A 15,753-nucleotide genomic window follows, 5' to 3' on the forward strand; every position below is an offset into this window, starting at 1 on the left:
TCAATGAGACCATTTTATGGGGTTTGAGTGCCCATGTGCCTGTGCACAAGAAATGAGCAGCACGGCTTTGCAGAAAATAGGTAGGTGCCCTTGAATTCGTGTAATCTGTTGAGTGCATTGTAAATTACATGCCGCTGCCCCCTGGGCTTTGTGTACTGTAGTGTGCAGTCCCTGCCGTGTGCCGGAGCACCGCTTGCTGCACTGCTCTATGAATAAGCGCTTTCATGCAGTGATGTTTCCAGCCCTCAGAGGCTCTTAATTTGACTGAGCTCTGCAGCGGTTTTTTTCCAGCCTTCCTCTCCCTCCCTCCCAGCCCGGATTGCTCACGTCTCTCTGCTCTGCCGGTGCCGGAGTGCTCAGACCACTTGCGTGCAGCGGCTCCTGGCTGGCTCACCAGCTCCAGACTGGTTTTGTGTCTCGAGCAGACCGGGAGCAGCGGGAGGGAGAGGCTGGGTGATGGCTGGGGCTGGCTGAAGTCACCCTGTGCCACCAATCGCAGCCTCAGCAGCTCCGGGTGCCTCTTGACGCCGGCACAGATTCACCTTAGAGGATGATTTGATATTTGCAGCATCTGAGCTGACAGTGTGCACCACAGAGTTCTTAGTTTAGGCCCAGTGTTTTCTGTGTGTTATCCTGAGGTGAGTGTTCTCAGTAGGGCACAGATGACTAACCTCCATCTTTCTATTTTTTTTCCTTTTCTCTGCACGTGTTACTCTCTCTTTTAATGCTCTCTGGTATGCTTATCTTCTCTTGCAGCACTGCTTGTCTGCCTGTCTTCTCTCACGCTTTCCTCTTCCTTCCCCACTTTCTCCTCCTCGTGCCTGATCCCTTCTCCTTCACCCACTGCGCTGCCCAGGCCCCACTCACTGCCCTCCTTTCTCCTGATTTCTAAAGCATCCACACAGGGTTTTGTTGCCCCCCTCCCGTAAAGCAAGGAGGAGGAAGAGCAGCGCGGCCCCTTGCCCTCAGGCAGATGCAGGTCGCTGCCTGCTCCCTGCGGGAGCTCAGACTTGAACCTTGTGGGGAGGAGGCTGGCTGTTCCCCGGCATCCCACAATAGTTTGTGGGGCAGCAGCAGGATGGGCTGCCAAATTACATGGATTTTGTGCCAGCCTCTGGTTGAGAATCCAAATTGGGACCATCAGCTTGAGATGCTTTTCCTTTGTGTTTGGGGGCAGCAGGGTGGGCTTGGGGTGAGCTCTTCCATGTTGCTTTCATCCACCTGTCAAACTGTCTGCCCTCTGTTCACCATCCTTTTCTTGACTCTCCTTTTCTCTCCTCCTTTTCCTTTGACGCCCTTGTTTACTGATAGGCCAAGCAGAAAACATGGAGACGTCTGATATGGCGACAGCAAAGGTAGGATGGAAATGCTGCCGGCCTCACTGTGCGTAAGTGGTTTCGCTTGGCAACTTCTTTCTTTCTCTCACCCTTTTTATTTTCTCCAGACCCTTTCCCCTGAAGCTGGGAGTGGTTGTAGTGCTGGGGGTGGCGGCAGGGTTTGTGTTCCAGGAGGAAGTTGGTATTGGGGCTGCGGTCCATGCAGTGCTTTCCTTGTAAGATTTCAGATAGCATCATTTGTTTCAGATTCTATATGCTGAGGTGGAGATGGGAGAGGTGTGAGGGTCTGCGTTGCTGCCAGCGGCAGTGTTTCCTTTGTCCAAAGGGAAGCCCGAGGAGAGAGCTGGGATGCTGGCAGAAGCCTGCCTTGCTGCTGTCTGAGGAAGGATCGCTAGAGGGTGCTTAAGGGGCAGGTTTACCCACTGAGTGCCTTGTGGAGCAGAAACGCCTTTTGGCAGCTTAATTTTCTTGTAGCTGTATCGGCCCTTTTTGTGCAAGGCTTCTCTGCTGGCTTTGCCCAGGCTGTAGGTTCTGTTCTCTGGGCTGGCAGATGGAAACTGTGTGGGAATGGAGGGGGTGAGAGGATGAGGTGGGGGTGGGAAAAGAGATGGATGCTGTGCAGGGTTTCAGCATGCTCCAGGAAGGACTGGAAAGCATAACGCTGGCTCACTGTTAGATGGTTCTGTCTCATGGCAGGGGATGCTGGTGGTGTCTTCATAGCAAATAGTTGCTTTCTATCCTGAGCCTCCCCTCGTGCATCTTTACTTGGCATCGCAGCAAGATTAATGTGCGTGTAGTCTGCAGACATCTCTTGGTGTGCTGTTATCTCAGCAGCGTGTGCCACTAAGCAGAGTTGAGAAGTCAGAGCTTGGAAAGAGTGGGAAATGGCATTAGTGGCCATGAAGCACCTGCACTGAACTGGATGCTCAAGCCTGGCAGTGCAGTGTTCTGTGCTCCAGGAGGCACCTGCTTTATGTGCAGGTAGTCCATGTTTCAAAACCCCATGGTGCTGTCCAGATTGTAGGGCTTTGTCCTGTATCTCAGTTAAAATTCAAGGGAAGTAGCTATTTTCCCTTTTCTCAATTGATTCTGCTGAATGCTGTATTTTTCCAGTTGATGTTCCCATAATTCTCACAGGACTGCATGATGCTTGTGAGCAGCTGTCCTGTTTAGCCCCAGGACTGGGTTATAGGGTTTGAGTTTGTGGCATCAGTTAATAAATTCTATGAAATGCTTCAGGGTGAACGTGATGTTATAAAGGCAAAATCATTCTCACTATCATGTTTGTGCAGATTTCAGCTGCCTGTCACTGCATACCCACAAAGAATTTGAGGAGAAGGCTTAACTGGTTTAAGTTGGATGTGGTGCTCATGGATGTGGGTTGTTAGGGTAGTATGGGTATGTCATGGATGGACTTGATAATCTTAAAGGTCTTTTCCAACCTGACAATCCAATGATTTCCCTCAGCCCAAGTGCTGGGCTGTAGCACAGGACGTTGCTTACTTCCATGGTTGCTCCCCATTGTATTGCACTGCTGCTTCCTTTGCTGCCAGGACACCTTCCAGGGCACCTCAGGAAATGGCATTTCCTGCCCCACCAGAGAAGGCTCCCATGTTGAGCACTTCAAAAATAAAGGCACGATGTTGTAGCTTTAATCCTAAGGTGATCATTCACTCATTGTCAGGCTTTCTGGATCTGCTCTTGCAATTAAATTGTGCTTGCCCCATGCATGCTGTGGAGCACTGCAGCAGGCTGTGACACGATGTCACAACTTGGCTTCTATAGTGTCCCAGTAAATGTAGAATCACTGGGTTTTTTTTCCTTGGACCTTTCTGAGAACCAGAGGGTGATGCAGTTAACCCATTAACAAAGAAAACTGACTTAACGTGATGCTCAAATGCTTCCCAGGAAAGCATGAATCACCTCCCAGGTAATTGGCGAGTGGAGAGGTAGAACATAAGTCAGGGAGACAACTTCCCTTGCAGCTAAAGACTCCTGCTTTGTGCACCACAAGTGTGCACATGGCGAGTCCTCAGCACTGCTCGTGTGGTGTGGAGGTAATTAAGCACCTGATTTACGCGTTCTGTCTTGAAGGAAATCTGTTTGTCTCATGAGCTGTAACTAGAGCGATGGATGAAGTGAGAAAAGATGCCAGTTAGCAGTACCTCAGGGCTCTCGTGTGGGGATATTTGTTGGCTTGTGTTAGATAGTCCCAGTCTCAGCAAGAGCTGCTGAGAGGAGTAAGGGGAAAAGGATGATGGAGTAGTGCAGGATAACTGGCTGCTGTGAATGAAGCATTGCCGAACAGTAACGGCTGGCAGAAATTTCAGTGGTGGCCTTTGTGCTTCCAGCTTGACCTGGGCTCTGATCACAGACTCAGGAGCACATCTGGACACAGAAGCATTTAGTTATTTTATCGGGGCACAGCGTTCACGTTGTTGCTGTTTTTAGTGTTTGTGTGTGTGCTGTTTGACTTCCTCATCCCGACCGGTGCTCCCATGGGGAGGCTGTATCCATGGTGTTCTTGCTCTGGACCAGAAGTCTCCCACATGCTTCTGGCTGTAGGCCAGAATCCAAATTATCTTACTAAATCCCTGTTGAAGTTGATGGGAATTCTACTTGTGGGGAGGGACAGAGGATGAGATGGGACAGCAAGTGCTGTGTCCGTTTGTGTTCTTACTTGCTGACACGTAGTAGCTGTGTGCACAATACTTCACAATCACACACAAAAAAAGATCCCTTTCCTAAACAATCAAAATTCTGTTGAGTAAGGGAGTAATTTGACTTGCATACTTTACAGCTAGAAGGGAAAAATGATGAGCATCTGATGTACCATTGTGTGTGAGGGGCAGGCCTTGGTGAAATACCCATCTGGGTCTGCACGCATAGGCAGATCGCAAACAAATACAGAGAGGAAAGGAGGTTGGTCTGGGGAAAAGTAATGAACGATTGGAGTGGAGGGAGGGGGGTAAGGTGATCTGGTGATTGGTGTGTGAACGGGAGCTGAGAACAGAGCTCAACACTAAAGAAGATGTGGAGATGTGATCCAGGTTAAGTGTTAGTACTTTGGAGACGACTGCCTTCCTCAGCAGCAGGGCAGCACAGCTCTGGCTGTTTCCAATCCGCTGCTGTGAGGTGGAAGGAGCCAATGTTGTTGCAGTGCTTGCAGGATTTTGTGATAATGAACACTGGCCAAATAGACGCCCACTCTCAGAAACCCTTCTGTTTTTGACTAGTGTACTTGTTCTCCTGAAACATCACAACAAACTGAAGTGGAAACTAATGTTTACACTACAGCTTATTTCCATTTACTGTTTGTTTTGACCATCCACGTGGAAAAAGTTTTTGCCCAAAAGAAAAATGATCTGGGGAGGGCTCTTCTGCACGCACAGAGATCTAAGACGATCAGTATTCCCGCTGACACAACGCACAGCCTGCCCTTGAAGCTTCTTTATCACAATACAGTGAGCATCTCATTGTGACACAGTCTCAGATCAGTGAGGAGACGCACAGAGTTTGCCCACTTTCCAAGCGGAGCCAGAAACCGCTTTTGATCCCTTAAGGCCCCGGTTCTCACGGCACTTCTCTGCTTTCCCCTGCTCCTGCTCTGTGGGATGGATGCTCGGGATGGAGTAGGCAGATAAATTATCTGGAATTCAGCTTTCGTGTGACTTGCAGGTATTCTTAGCGCTGCGGAGGTGGGCAGGGTGGCTGCACGTAGCCCACCTCTCTTGATATGTACACGTGCTCTTTTGTTACCTTGTTCAAATGCTAATATCACTTGTTCCTCTTGAGTATTGCGAGCAAGTGGAGGAGGAGAAAGGAAGGGCTTGCCCATGCAGTGCTAGCTGCCACAGAGGGAGCAGCTCAGGGAAAGCAGAACTGAGACTGTCCCCCCAGCAGTGACAGTGGGGTCACCTGCACAGGGTTTGCTTTGGATGGGTGGCCCGTGGTCCTCCTGCTGTGAGCATTTCAGAGAGCAGAGCTGTGATGGAGATGGCACTGCCTGCCAGTCTGATGCTCACACAGCTGCTTCTCACTTTTAAGTGATCTATTTCCTTTGATATTTCCTAACCTTCACATTATTCTTATATATATATATATATATTAAAGTACATGACTGCTTATCTCTTAATACCTTTCTTGCCTGAGCTTTGATTTCTAAACATGTGACTGCAGCATTAGTCTGTCCCAGATTTGCCAAGCTTGCAGGTCTCCTGACCCATTTTACAGCACTGTGATTTGCTTCCCTCCTTGCAACCTGCGGGCCACAGATGTGCAGCATTTGATGGCGAGAAGTGGCTGTGGAGCTGAGCTGAGGCCAGGCCAGGCAGCCCGGGTAGGGCAGACCTTACCAGGGCTGAGACTTGAATGTTTCTGCCATACAGTTTGTGACATTTGGAAATGCGTGTGCCTCTTGTTTAAGCTGTCAGTGTCTTTTGTCTGGAAATAAAAAGGCATGCTGCAAAGCTCATGTTGCAAACAAACTCTCAAATCTCTGTTTTTCAAGCAGTTATTTCAAACTTCTCTGCCTGGAGTGGCTCCAGTGTCCCTCAGCCCTTTGCAGCTGGGGCTGGAGGGCAGCTCTGTGCTGGATGCAGTTCTTCATTCACTGCTTCCTTCTGCAGAGTGCTGGAACAGAAAGTGCAACCTGGCATGAGCGGGGGGGGGGGGGAAGGAAGCTAGCTAGGTGGATGGATGGAGGTTAGCAGCAAATGGCTTTTTCCCTTTTACGATTCAGCTTCCCATAAAGACACCCCACTGTCGCCTGTGTGCTTTCAGAGCCTTCAGCCCCTGCTGAGAATCCAGCTCCCTTTCGGCATTGGGTTTTGAATGCGCAGAGCCTTTTCCAGCTGAATTCAGAACTAGAAATTTGCTTCTGATTTGGGGGCATCGCTCAGGAGAAAAAAAAAAAAAGTGGTGCTATTCTTGAAGCGGGCTGATGTATCGTTTCCCAGACGCGAGGGGGGCGTGAAAGTCACTAACGGGGCCCTTCTCCCCCTTCGGGCTCAGCCGTCGCCCCGCGGCAGCGCTGCTGGACGGAGCCCCGTCCCCTGCGGCTCGCCCAGCCGCGGCTCAGCGCTGCCCCCCGAGCAGGGCCGGTGCCGGGGGCGGGCCGTGCGGTGCCGCACATGCTCAGCAGGCGGCGGGGCGGCTCGGGAGCCGGCGGTGCGGCTGCGGGCGGCCCTGCGCCTCTCGGCCGCGCTCGGGGCGGGCGCCGGGGGCGGGAGGCGGCGGGGCCGCGCCGCGCGGGGATCGGTGCATGGGGCTCGGCGGCCGGCTCCGCTCCAATATGTCCTGGGAGCTGCGGAGCTGGCGGTGGGCACGCGAGGACGCGGGCAGCGGCTTCTCGTGGCTGTACTGATGAAAGGCTTCAAGCTCGCCTGGTAAGCGGAGCGCCGGGGCGGGGGGGGGGGGGGGGGGGGAGCGCTCCCCAACGCCGCTCCGCCGCAGCGGCCCCGCGGGGATCCCCGGAGTCCGCGGTGCGGTTCCCGCACGAGCATCTCCGCCTCAGTGCCGCGGTGCTCTGCTCCGGGCAGCCGCCTCTGCCGGGCCCTCCTCGTCCTTTGAGCGCTTTCCTCGGGGTTGTGCATGAATTTGCATCCCCGGACGCGCGCACCTGAGCGCCCGGAGCGTACGTGTTGAGATAGAGAGCTTCTCCCGAAGAGAGGAGGCGGATGCGGCTCGCGTCCTGCGCGCACGGAATGGCTCCTGCTAGGCTTGCCCTTTAAGCAGCTGCTTTCGGGGATGCTCCTTGTCGACATCTTTCCGTAAGGACAGCAGGTACCGCGGTGCTCGGGGACGCCGTGCGGATCCGGGGCTCTACCGGAGCGACCCGAGCTGCACCAGGGGACGGCACAAGGGATGGATGTGCGGGGGGTGGGGGGAAGCAGAGCTGGGCGTGTGTCTGAAACGTTGGCGCGGAAATGCTTTTATCACTCACGGCTTTTTTTCGTTGTTTAAAAGGTCGGCGTTTTGCACGGGTCGGTAAATGCGTGCAGTTGCAGTTTATGCGTATGGTATATCTAATAAAACTTGGCCGGTAGAGGTCTGCATAAAATCTTGGGCACGTCGGAACTACTGAGCTGCAGTAAATAGTCTTTGAATCGCAAAGATGAAATCAATTTAATTACAACTTTATCAGATGGGAACGGTTCCATCGGGGAACGTTGGAATGTGACTTTGTAATTTGGATTGAAATTACCGAGGGGATGACAAGAGCAACGTGAAGGCCTCGGTCGTAATCCTCTTCCTCTCTAATGGCAAAGGGGTGATGGCAGGAATATAACGACCTCTTGCTGAACTGTGCAGTTTCACATCACTTTGAATTTGGTACTTTTGAGATCTTTGCCCATAAAGTGTGAGAAAGCAGCCGAGTGGTTTTTCGTTTGCTATTTTATTTATTGCTGCTGTTCTTATTATTACTGTTAGTTTTGCTGTGGGAAAACAAAACAAAACAAAAAACCAACAACAACAAAAAAACAGTAGGGCACAGCAGTAGGAAGCATCCTGTCCTGGGCCCCAGGGGATGGGTCGGAGCCAGGGATGACTCAATAGGGCATCTCTTCTTCTGATTTCTGTAATTTTAGCTTTTATTTAATTGCAGTTGAAGCCTTTAGAGTTTCCCTGTGTGTGTGCACGACCGTATGCAAGGCAGAGTATACAAAAAGCATAGCTGTTAGCATCTGAAAACCAGGCGTAGCTTTTTTTGTCCCCTTTGCTGCTTTACGTGGTGTGCAGTTGGGCTGATGAGTTGCATAATAGCTTAGTGTACTACCGGGGAAGGCTGAGCGTGTGTTAGAAATGCCACGATGGTGTGGATCTGCAATAACATGGCACCCTGCTGCATTCAGCTCTGCCCGCCCGTGAGCAGCGCCGGCCCTTCCTGTTAGTTGTGTAACTGGAGCACACTTTGCACGCTCGGTTCCATCGCAGCGTTTACAGTGATGAGTGTGGAAGCCAACCTGTTAATTCGGCCAGGCTTCGGAGCTGAGCAGGCAGTGCTGGGCAGGAGCAGGAGCTGGATGGGGGCACGACAAAACCCTCCTGCGCCGCTGAAATGGTCGCGGTGTTTCGGCAGGTGACGCTCTTCCCTGTGAGCTGCTGGGTGCACGGTGCTGCCCTGGGGCTGTGTGGGCAGCAGGGGGCTGCAGTTATGGCCTGTGCCATCCCCAGGAACTCTTGGAGAGCACTGACCGAACCCCAAAACCCCCTTCATCTTCCTCAGAATCCCAAGGGAAGCAGGTGAGCTGATCCGAGAGCTCGCTGTGTTTCATAAAAGCAGGCGATGTTTTGAATGTCTGCAGCAGTTGTTATGTTCCTCCTTAAGGACATCTGTGTTTGTACACAGATTTATTTACTTTGATTTCAGCAGTGTCTAGGCACTAAAGGGCGCATTAAGGATGCTCTTTAAGTCCTGGTTCACCCATGTAGGTGTGCGTGTCCTTGCTGGACCGGTCAGTGTGGTTCCAGGAGCAAGGACCTAAACCCACACTGCAGAGCTCTCCGCTGCTTGTCCGATGCAGTTTGGATACCTCCACATGGGTTGGATGGCCTCAAATATTCGTGATGAGTTTGCTTTGCACGGTTGGCATTTGTCTCGAGTCAAAAAGAGCATCAAACAGATAGTTTGGTCCTGGCTTTGGAGGCAGTGGTTCCAGTTCGAGGCGGCACTGCTGGGGTTAATGCAGATTTCCGCATGGAACAGTTCTGAAAGGACACATGATTTCTTTCTGTACCAGGAAGGGCAGCAGCGCGGGGACAGAGTGCTGTCAGCAGGAGCTGCCCTCTCTGGCCGTGTGGACATGCACTCAGCCTGCTTCATGCTCTTGCTCTGCTCAGGATGCTGCAGGGCGTTTTCTCAGGGTACCTTTGGCCACCTTTGAATCGCAGGGGAGCTCATTTTTGGCTCAGGCCAAACGTTCTGAGCGCTGAGACGATGTCATGCATTTTTTGCAGCCCGCCGCCTAATTTTGCCCAAAATGATCTCATCACCATCTGGTGTCGTGTCAGAGCGTAGCTGCGTGCTGTCGAGTCACTGGGCTGTCACACACTGCAGCACAGCACGGTCCTGCTGTATAACCATCGTGGTGCAATGTGACAGTACGGTGTCGTGGTGTAAGGCCACGGGGTTCCAGTGCTGCATCTGACTGCTGTGGTCCGGCTATCCAGAACGATCCTGCAGTTCCACGGTGCCTCATTACCGTCCCACAACACGCAGGGCCTGCTGTCCTGGTTTGACAAGTCATCTTCGTGTCGTGGCTCTGATGCTGTGCGAGAGGACTTGTGCTTTCCCCCTGCTCCCATCTCGGGCAGTGCTGCTCGCTGCTGCTCTGTGCCCTTCCTCGGGCTTCTGGGCCACAGCAGATGACTGAAGAGGTCTTGCAGGGACCAAAGCAAGCTGGTAGCTGAGCTTTGTGTCCCATAAATAGGATGCTGAGCAAAGCTCTGCCTCTTTTTCTTGTTCCTTTTGCATGGCTTGTTTGTTGATTGGGATATTTCTGAGCCTCAGGACCTGCTGTATGGAACCTACGGAGAAAATAAAGGTCCAAAGGCTCTGCCTAAAAATAAATCTGTAATTCATTTTTCTGTGAGTGCCTGTAGGGGAGAAAAATACTGTGAATGTTCCAACACCCTACTTATCTGAAGGAAGGATCTATTATATAGTTGTGGGGGTGGGATGGGAACTAGGTAGGGTTACAGAACAGCGGAGCTAAAATTAGCTGTTGTTTGATGTCAGGGAGCAGGGAAGATTAACGTGGGGTGGTTGCAGTTAGGCACGCTGTAAGGCAGCGACTGCAGGGATCCTTTGCAGGCAGACCTGGCTAGAGGCACCTGCCCTTGTGGAGGGTCCTCCCAAGGTCTCAGGGCCACAGGTATTTAGGAGAGGAGCGAGGGACTCCATCAGTGTCGTGCTAGTCCTGTGCAGCATTGTCCTCACGGTCCAGCCTCGCAACTTCTTATAAGCCTGAAATAACAGGGAAAGCAGGAATGTGGTACAGAGAATTGCTGTAATACAGCAGAGTGGCACGTGTGGGTGTGGGGCGTCCGGGATTCACGCTTCCTTAATTACGCAGTGAAACAGTGATGCGGCGTAAATAATTTTTAACTTCACTTCCACGCTGCAGAGAGTTAAAAGTGCTGCCCTGGGCGGTGAAAATGAACTTAGTTCTGTTGCATTGCAAATGAGAGATGGATTTTAAAATCGGTCCTTCCACAGATTTGTTGGAGGAGGGTGGCAGGAGAGTTCAGCTGAAATTACATAATTGTGCTGTTGTGTGTATTGTGTTTGACCTTCCTGTTACGAGTTAAACTGTTATTTGTGTCAGTGTGCCCTGCGTTAACAGGGCCTCTTGCCTCTACATCTTTTTTTCTCCCTATGCTTTGGGTTCACGAGGAATAGATGCTGACAATCCTCCCCTCACTGCCATCAGAGGTAACCCACGTACGTGTAAGTTCTGAAAGTGGCTCTGCCATTTGGAAGCAAGATGCTTCCCCACTCCATGTACTCTGCAAATGGATCTGGGGAATCAGAGCGTTCCCATTTGCTGTGATGTGGTGGGAAGAGGGAACCATATTGATAGGTCAGTCTGCGTGCTGTTCTGCATCCAGGATATTCTGGGTACGTGGCCGAACTGCTCACAGGTACAGTCTCTCTCCTTTCTCTCTTAGCAGGAATAAATGCTACGCTGCTGTGTCAGATGGCTCAAAGAACTGGAAGTATATGCTATTGCTAGATTTAATTTTGTAAATGGTTTCATGGTACGATCAAGTGATTAGCGGCGGGTTTTGTGCTAATTTATCCAGGCTTTTCGGGAGTGGGAAGCGATAGCAAGCAGCTGAGAGCCCAGGCCAAGTGCACTGATGGCAAGGGAAAAGCTCGCATGCGATTCACATGGGCAGGCTGTGCTCAGCAGCAGTAACCCAGCCAGAAATAGAACCAAGATCGGCTCATTTCCAGTTTTTGTCCTGGGCCGCACGTTGAATTAATACCTTCAGTGCTAATATGGTACAAAGTACAACTGAAGGGAGTTTTTTAGTGAGAAAAAAATTAAAAGATACAGTGGAGGTAGACGGCGTGAAGAAAAACCGAGTCATTGTGAGCCCCTTGGTCTGAGATTTGGTTTGCTCTAGTTCTGTGTGATGGCAGACTTGCAGAACTCCCCTTCGGTGTTATTTCATTTGCAACGTGGTTTGCTTTTGGCATCAGATTTTGACTCCAAACGAGATGAACAGCCAACATTTTGTTCTGTAATATACATGTGCTGACAGAGAGCTCTCTGAGGACAGCGTGACTTAAGCTGTGGTGGTGCAGAGCTGTGCTGCTGGCACCCAGCATCCGTCCCCCAGATTTCTCCTTGGGCCGCAGATTATCTGGACTGATTGAATCCCAATCATTGGTGTCCCTCTAAAATTGCCTTCTCTACTTATCAGATGGTAAAATCACCTTGCTGTCTGTGTAGTCCTTCAGCAGCCTCACAAATGTCAAGTGAAGGGCAAACTGCTTGGAGCCATCCTGCAGTTCTGCAGCCACTGCTTGCTCGGGGCTGAGTGCCGTGAGGCTGCACCGTGGCTTCTGAGGTTCCTCTCCTCAGCTACGCAGGAGGAAAAAGCATGAAAAGAGGTAAATATGGTAAAGAAGTGGTTACGGGTAAAACTGAGCAGGAACTGGTTATCTCTGTCAGGGTGTAAATGTGGAGTGGAGGCTCTTGGTGTGCTGCTTAACTGCTTGGCACCTTCCGATGAGAAGCAAGGCCCTGGCTGTGGGAGCTGGGAATCAGGAGAGGCCGTTCATGCCAGTTTTAGTGCCAGGGTCAGTCCACGGGGGTCTCAGTCTTGCCTCTGCGCTGCTTTCTCTGTCTGCAGAGTGGGGCATGCCATTACCCTCTCTTCCCCCTTGTGCTCCCTCCTGTTGAAGCCATTTGATATTTGCATGTGCTGGAAGGGGCACGGAGAATGCTGCTCTGCAGTGTGTGCGTGTTTCACCCCATGTGTTTCTACTGAACTAAACAGAAACTCGCGTATTCTAAATTTCTGCTCATTCAGGGATGTTCTCTTGGGTAAGTGGGCAAGGTCGAAGCTTAGAAGAGACAGCCATTGCCATCAGAGCTCTTGTGGCACATTGCACAAGAGCAGCATCCTGCTCAGGATCTTCTAGTTGATCACATTTGCCAACTGAAAGTTCCCTTGGGAGCAGGACTCCTACCTCCCAACTCCAAGCTCACTGGGAGCATTCCTTTGCCTGGCTTAGCAGCTCTGTGCTTGTTCTTGAGTCTTCCTTTGCATGTCCCTTGTTTTAATCCTGGTTGTGAAGTGTAACTCAATGGCAGACTGCTGTTATGTTTATAATTGATACTTACTATGCATGGTAACTGTTAATTTCAGTATTTTGAGTCTGGAAAAGTAAATTATATAAATTGAAATATAATAGCAGTAATAGCATCCAAGCATAAAGTAAGCAAGTTCAGAAAAAGGTACTTCAGACCAAAACCAAATGCTGTATGTAAGTTCATCACTTTTCCTTCTGCAACTCTTTCAGAGCCACGTGTTCGATGCACGGTGGTGGCATGTTCCCTAAGCTGGAGTTTTCCATGTGACCAGCTCTAGGTCTGTGCTGGAGATCACACTTCACGTTGGTTTACTCTCCATAACCCATTTTTCCTGGACAGAATGCTGTCTGTGTTTAGCCCAGGGGCCTGGAGCTGGATGCTTTGCTTTTTGTCTGCTAAGATGGGATGTAAAGCACTGCTGTTCTCACTGGGTGGAGTCACAGCCATTCTGCACATATGGCAAGGGAGCAGAGAGGGAAGGACTTTTTTATGGTGGCAGGGTTTTGGGCTTTGTATTTTGGGTGATTTCAAACCACTTGGAATATCAGGTTTGGAAGAATGTGGTTTGGCCACACCTAATTTCAGGCCTTGGATCTAGAAGGAGAAAAACGGAGGAGAACATGAGCGGAACAAAAATGATGTAGGGGAGAAGCAGGACGTATATAGTCAGGCATAGCAAAAACGTGGCAACGTATAAAAAAAGTCCATATATCCACATGATATAAGGCACCAAATTAGCTGCGGGGGGGAGGAGAAAAAACAGCTTGTTTATCTTTGGTGTAGAGAACTGCTCTCTCTTTAACTAAATGTGTTCTTTAAATGAAATACCAAGCAAACAAGCCTGGGTTTAAATGACGGCATGAAGAGAGTCCAAGGATTCCAGAGGAATCGTTTGGATGCTCTACACAAGTGAGGGATGGTGCGTGAAGTGCTGTGAATTAAAAGCTTTGCTCTGGGGACGGGCATCTTAGAAAGCTGGTGGAAAGATAGAGCTGTAATTTTGGTGTCTTTCTGACCCGTTAGGAATTGAAATAAAGCAGCTACGCAGTTCTGAAAGAAGTATGCTTTGTTTAGGAGGAAATTGGGTTGTGGGTTTGCAGCCCTCAGAACTGCAGTTTATTTTTTTCAGGTCTGTCAGTAATTAAGAAGTGGAGTGGGGACGTGGTGGCCTTCAATCTCATGTGTGTTTTAGGAATGAGGTTTGGGAGGTGAACTGCTGCTTAGCTGTAGGCCTTGGGAGATGGGCTGTGGGTGTCTCAGCTGCAGCTCAAGGACTCTGGCCAGCATTCAGTGACTGGTTCAAGGCAATGAAACTGCATCATCAGTTCAGATACATGCAGTGTTGTTTTTCCAAGCCTTTCCAGCAGGAAGATTGGGTCCCCCTTTGACACTTGTGAGATTCTGTTTGATGATGGGTAATAACGGAACCGATTTTGGAAATGGATCTGAAATTGTGTTGGTTTTTCAGTGAGAGGGTTTTGCAAATAGCTCTTCACTGTGCAAGGAGAGCTTGATACGCGAGAGCCAATCTGAGTCCGGAGGAGTTACCGCTGCTACAGGCCATGCAGTTACCTCATGCTATTTATGAACGTGGCGGATGGAAATGGCTGTACCACTTTTCTCATTCCCCTGACTGTGATGATTTGCCTTCAGCCTCGTTTTTTTCCCCTCAGTTTATTTTCATCTCATTGCTCATTGTTATAAAATCTTTTAATACAGCTTCTCTTCCTCCACAGCATTTACATTCTTCAAATATTTGTTGACTACTTTGCTTTGTTTGACCTTCAAGTGTCTTTCACAAATAAGCCTCATGAATAATGTGATGTTTTTGTCACTTTCCTTTGGGCTTATTCCTGTGCAAGAATGTCGAGCCGCACTGCCTCTTAGCTTTCTCAGTTCCTTGGCTTGATGTATGTGCTTTGCTATTGCTTCTATAATGCCTGTATGGAGTAGGAACAAAATAAAGGATGGGGAGGATAGCTATCGTAATGCTTTGCCTGGGAGAGAAGCAATCACAGTCTGTTTATTTTTCCTATGAGAAGGGCTTTCGTATGCATTTATATATGGATTTTTATGTGTGTGTTTATGTACGCTTTCAGTGTGAGTCACATTATTACCTTCTGCATTTTATAACCTTTCTGACCTTCCCAAGAGTTTATGTTTGGTAACACCCTTGTGTTGAAGGCAAGTGTTTCTCCTGCAGGTGGCTGCGCTGCCTGCTGTTGTCTCAGGGAAGCAGATAGCTTGGGCTGTGCCTGGTGGGTGAGGGGCTGCCCAGCACCCAGGGTCTGTGAGCTGTGCTCGGGCTGTCTGTGGGAGTGATGGTGGAGACAAGAGTGGCTTATGGGAGCGAGGGGAGTGAATCTAGGGGTATTTAGGATGCTTAGGTCAGTGCTGACCGCTCCTTTGTCATCACAGGAGTCCTCCCTGCGTTTCAGAGCATGGGGATATTCACTAAAGCACTGCTCACGTGTGGTGTGGAATGCCAGGGATGTGCAGGGCAGGTGGGTTGGAGCAGGAGGTGACAGCAGTGAGGAAGCTGTGCCATCTGCAGCTGCAGTCAGCAAAGGAAGCAAGGAGCAGGCAGGGTTAAGGAAGCCCTGCTGATGTGGGATACGAGCATTCTTAAAGAGACAGTGGGAGCGTTTCTTTCCAGTGGGCAGCAGGCAGTTCAGATGCCAGAGCTGGTGGCACGTTGCAAAGGCGGCTTTGTTTCAGCTATGCCAGCCTGCTATCAGAGCGGGGAATCTTTTTGTCAACTACTTTTGAGAGCACAAAACGCATCGGAGCAGGGAGAAGCTCGCGTGCTTTAATGGTCTCTCCCTCAGCAGAACTGCTGCTGTCTGCAGTTTAAATGCCTTCAGAATTGGAAAGTGGAGGAGCAGGGGAGACGCACTGCCGTGCCCTGGGAAAAGCAATGCAAGTAGTTAGCTCCTCAATGCTCGCTTCCCCAGCAGGCAGCAGGACTCTCCCTGTGCATGCAGGTTTCTGTATGTTTGAGTGAGCACATCGGGAAGATGTCCTGACACAGTGCAGGGCAGGGATGGGGGCACGGGGGGTTGCCAGGAAGATGGAAGCTGGGATGG

At 50.4% G+C, this 15,753-nt stretch overlaps 1 protein-coding gene across 4 annotated transcripts in view; it reads left to right on the forward strand.

The window, feature by feature from the left end:
• Nucleotides 1-15,753, forward strand: part of GRAMD1B (GRAM domain containing 1B) — a 73,284-nt gene that overhangs the window by 16,086 nt on the left and 41,445 nt on the right. The window contains exon 1 of one of the 4 annotated variants that reach the window (XM_065738512.1): nucleotides 1,190-1,355. The exons of 2 other annotated variants lie outside the window; for them this stretch is intronic. Coding sequence is in view for 1 of the 2 variants with exons in the window: in XM_065738511.1 (XP_065594583.1) it covers nucleotides 6,702-6,724 (23 nt within the window). In the remaining variant the exon portion in view is untranslated. Of the gene's footprint in view, nucleotides 1-1,189; nucleotides 1,356-6,701; nucleotides 6,725-15,753 lie in introns of those variants that run through there. One more of the 4 variants, XM_065738511.1, reaches the window with a different exon arrangement.

The sequence above is a fragment of the Cyrtonyx montezumae genome, unplaced genomic scaffold (assembly GCF_038088225.1).
Source record: "Cyrtonyx montezumae isolate F1298 unplaced genomic scaffold, pur_monq_1.0 scaffold_22, whole genome shotgun sequence".
Taxonomy (NCBI): Eukaryota; Metazoa; Chordata; class Aves; order Galliformes; family Odontophoridae; genus Cyrtonyx; species Cyrtonyx montezumae.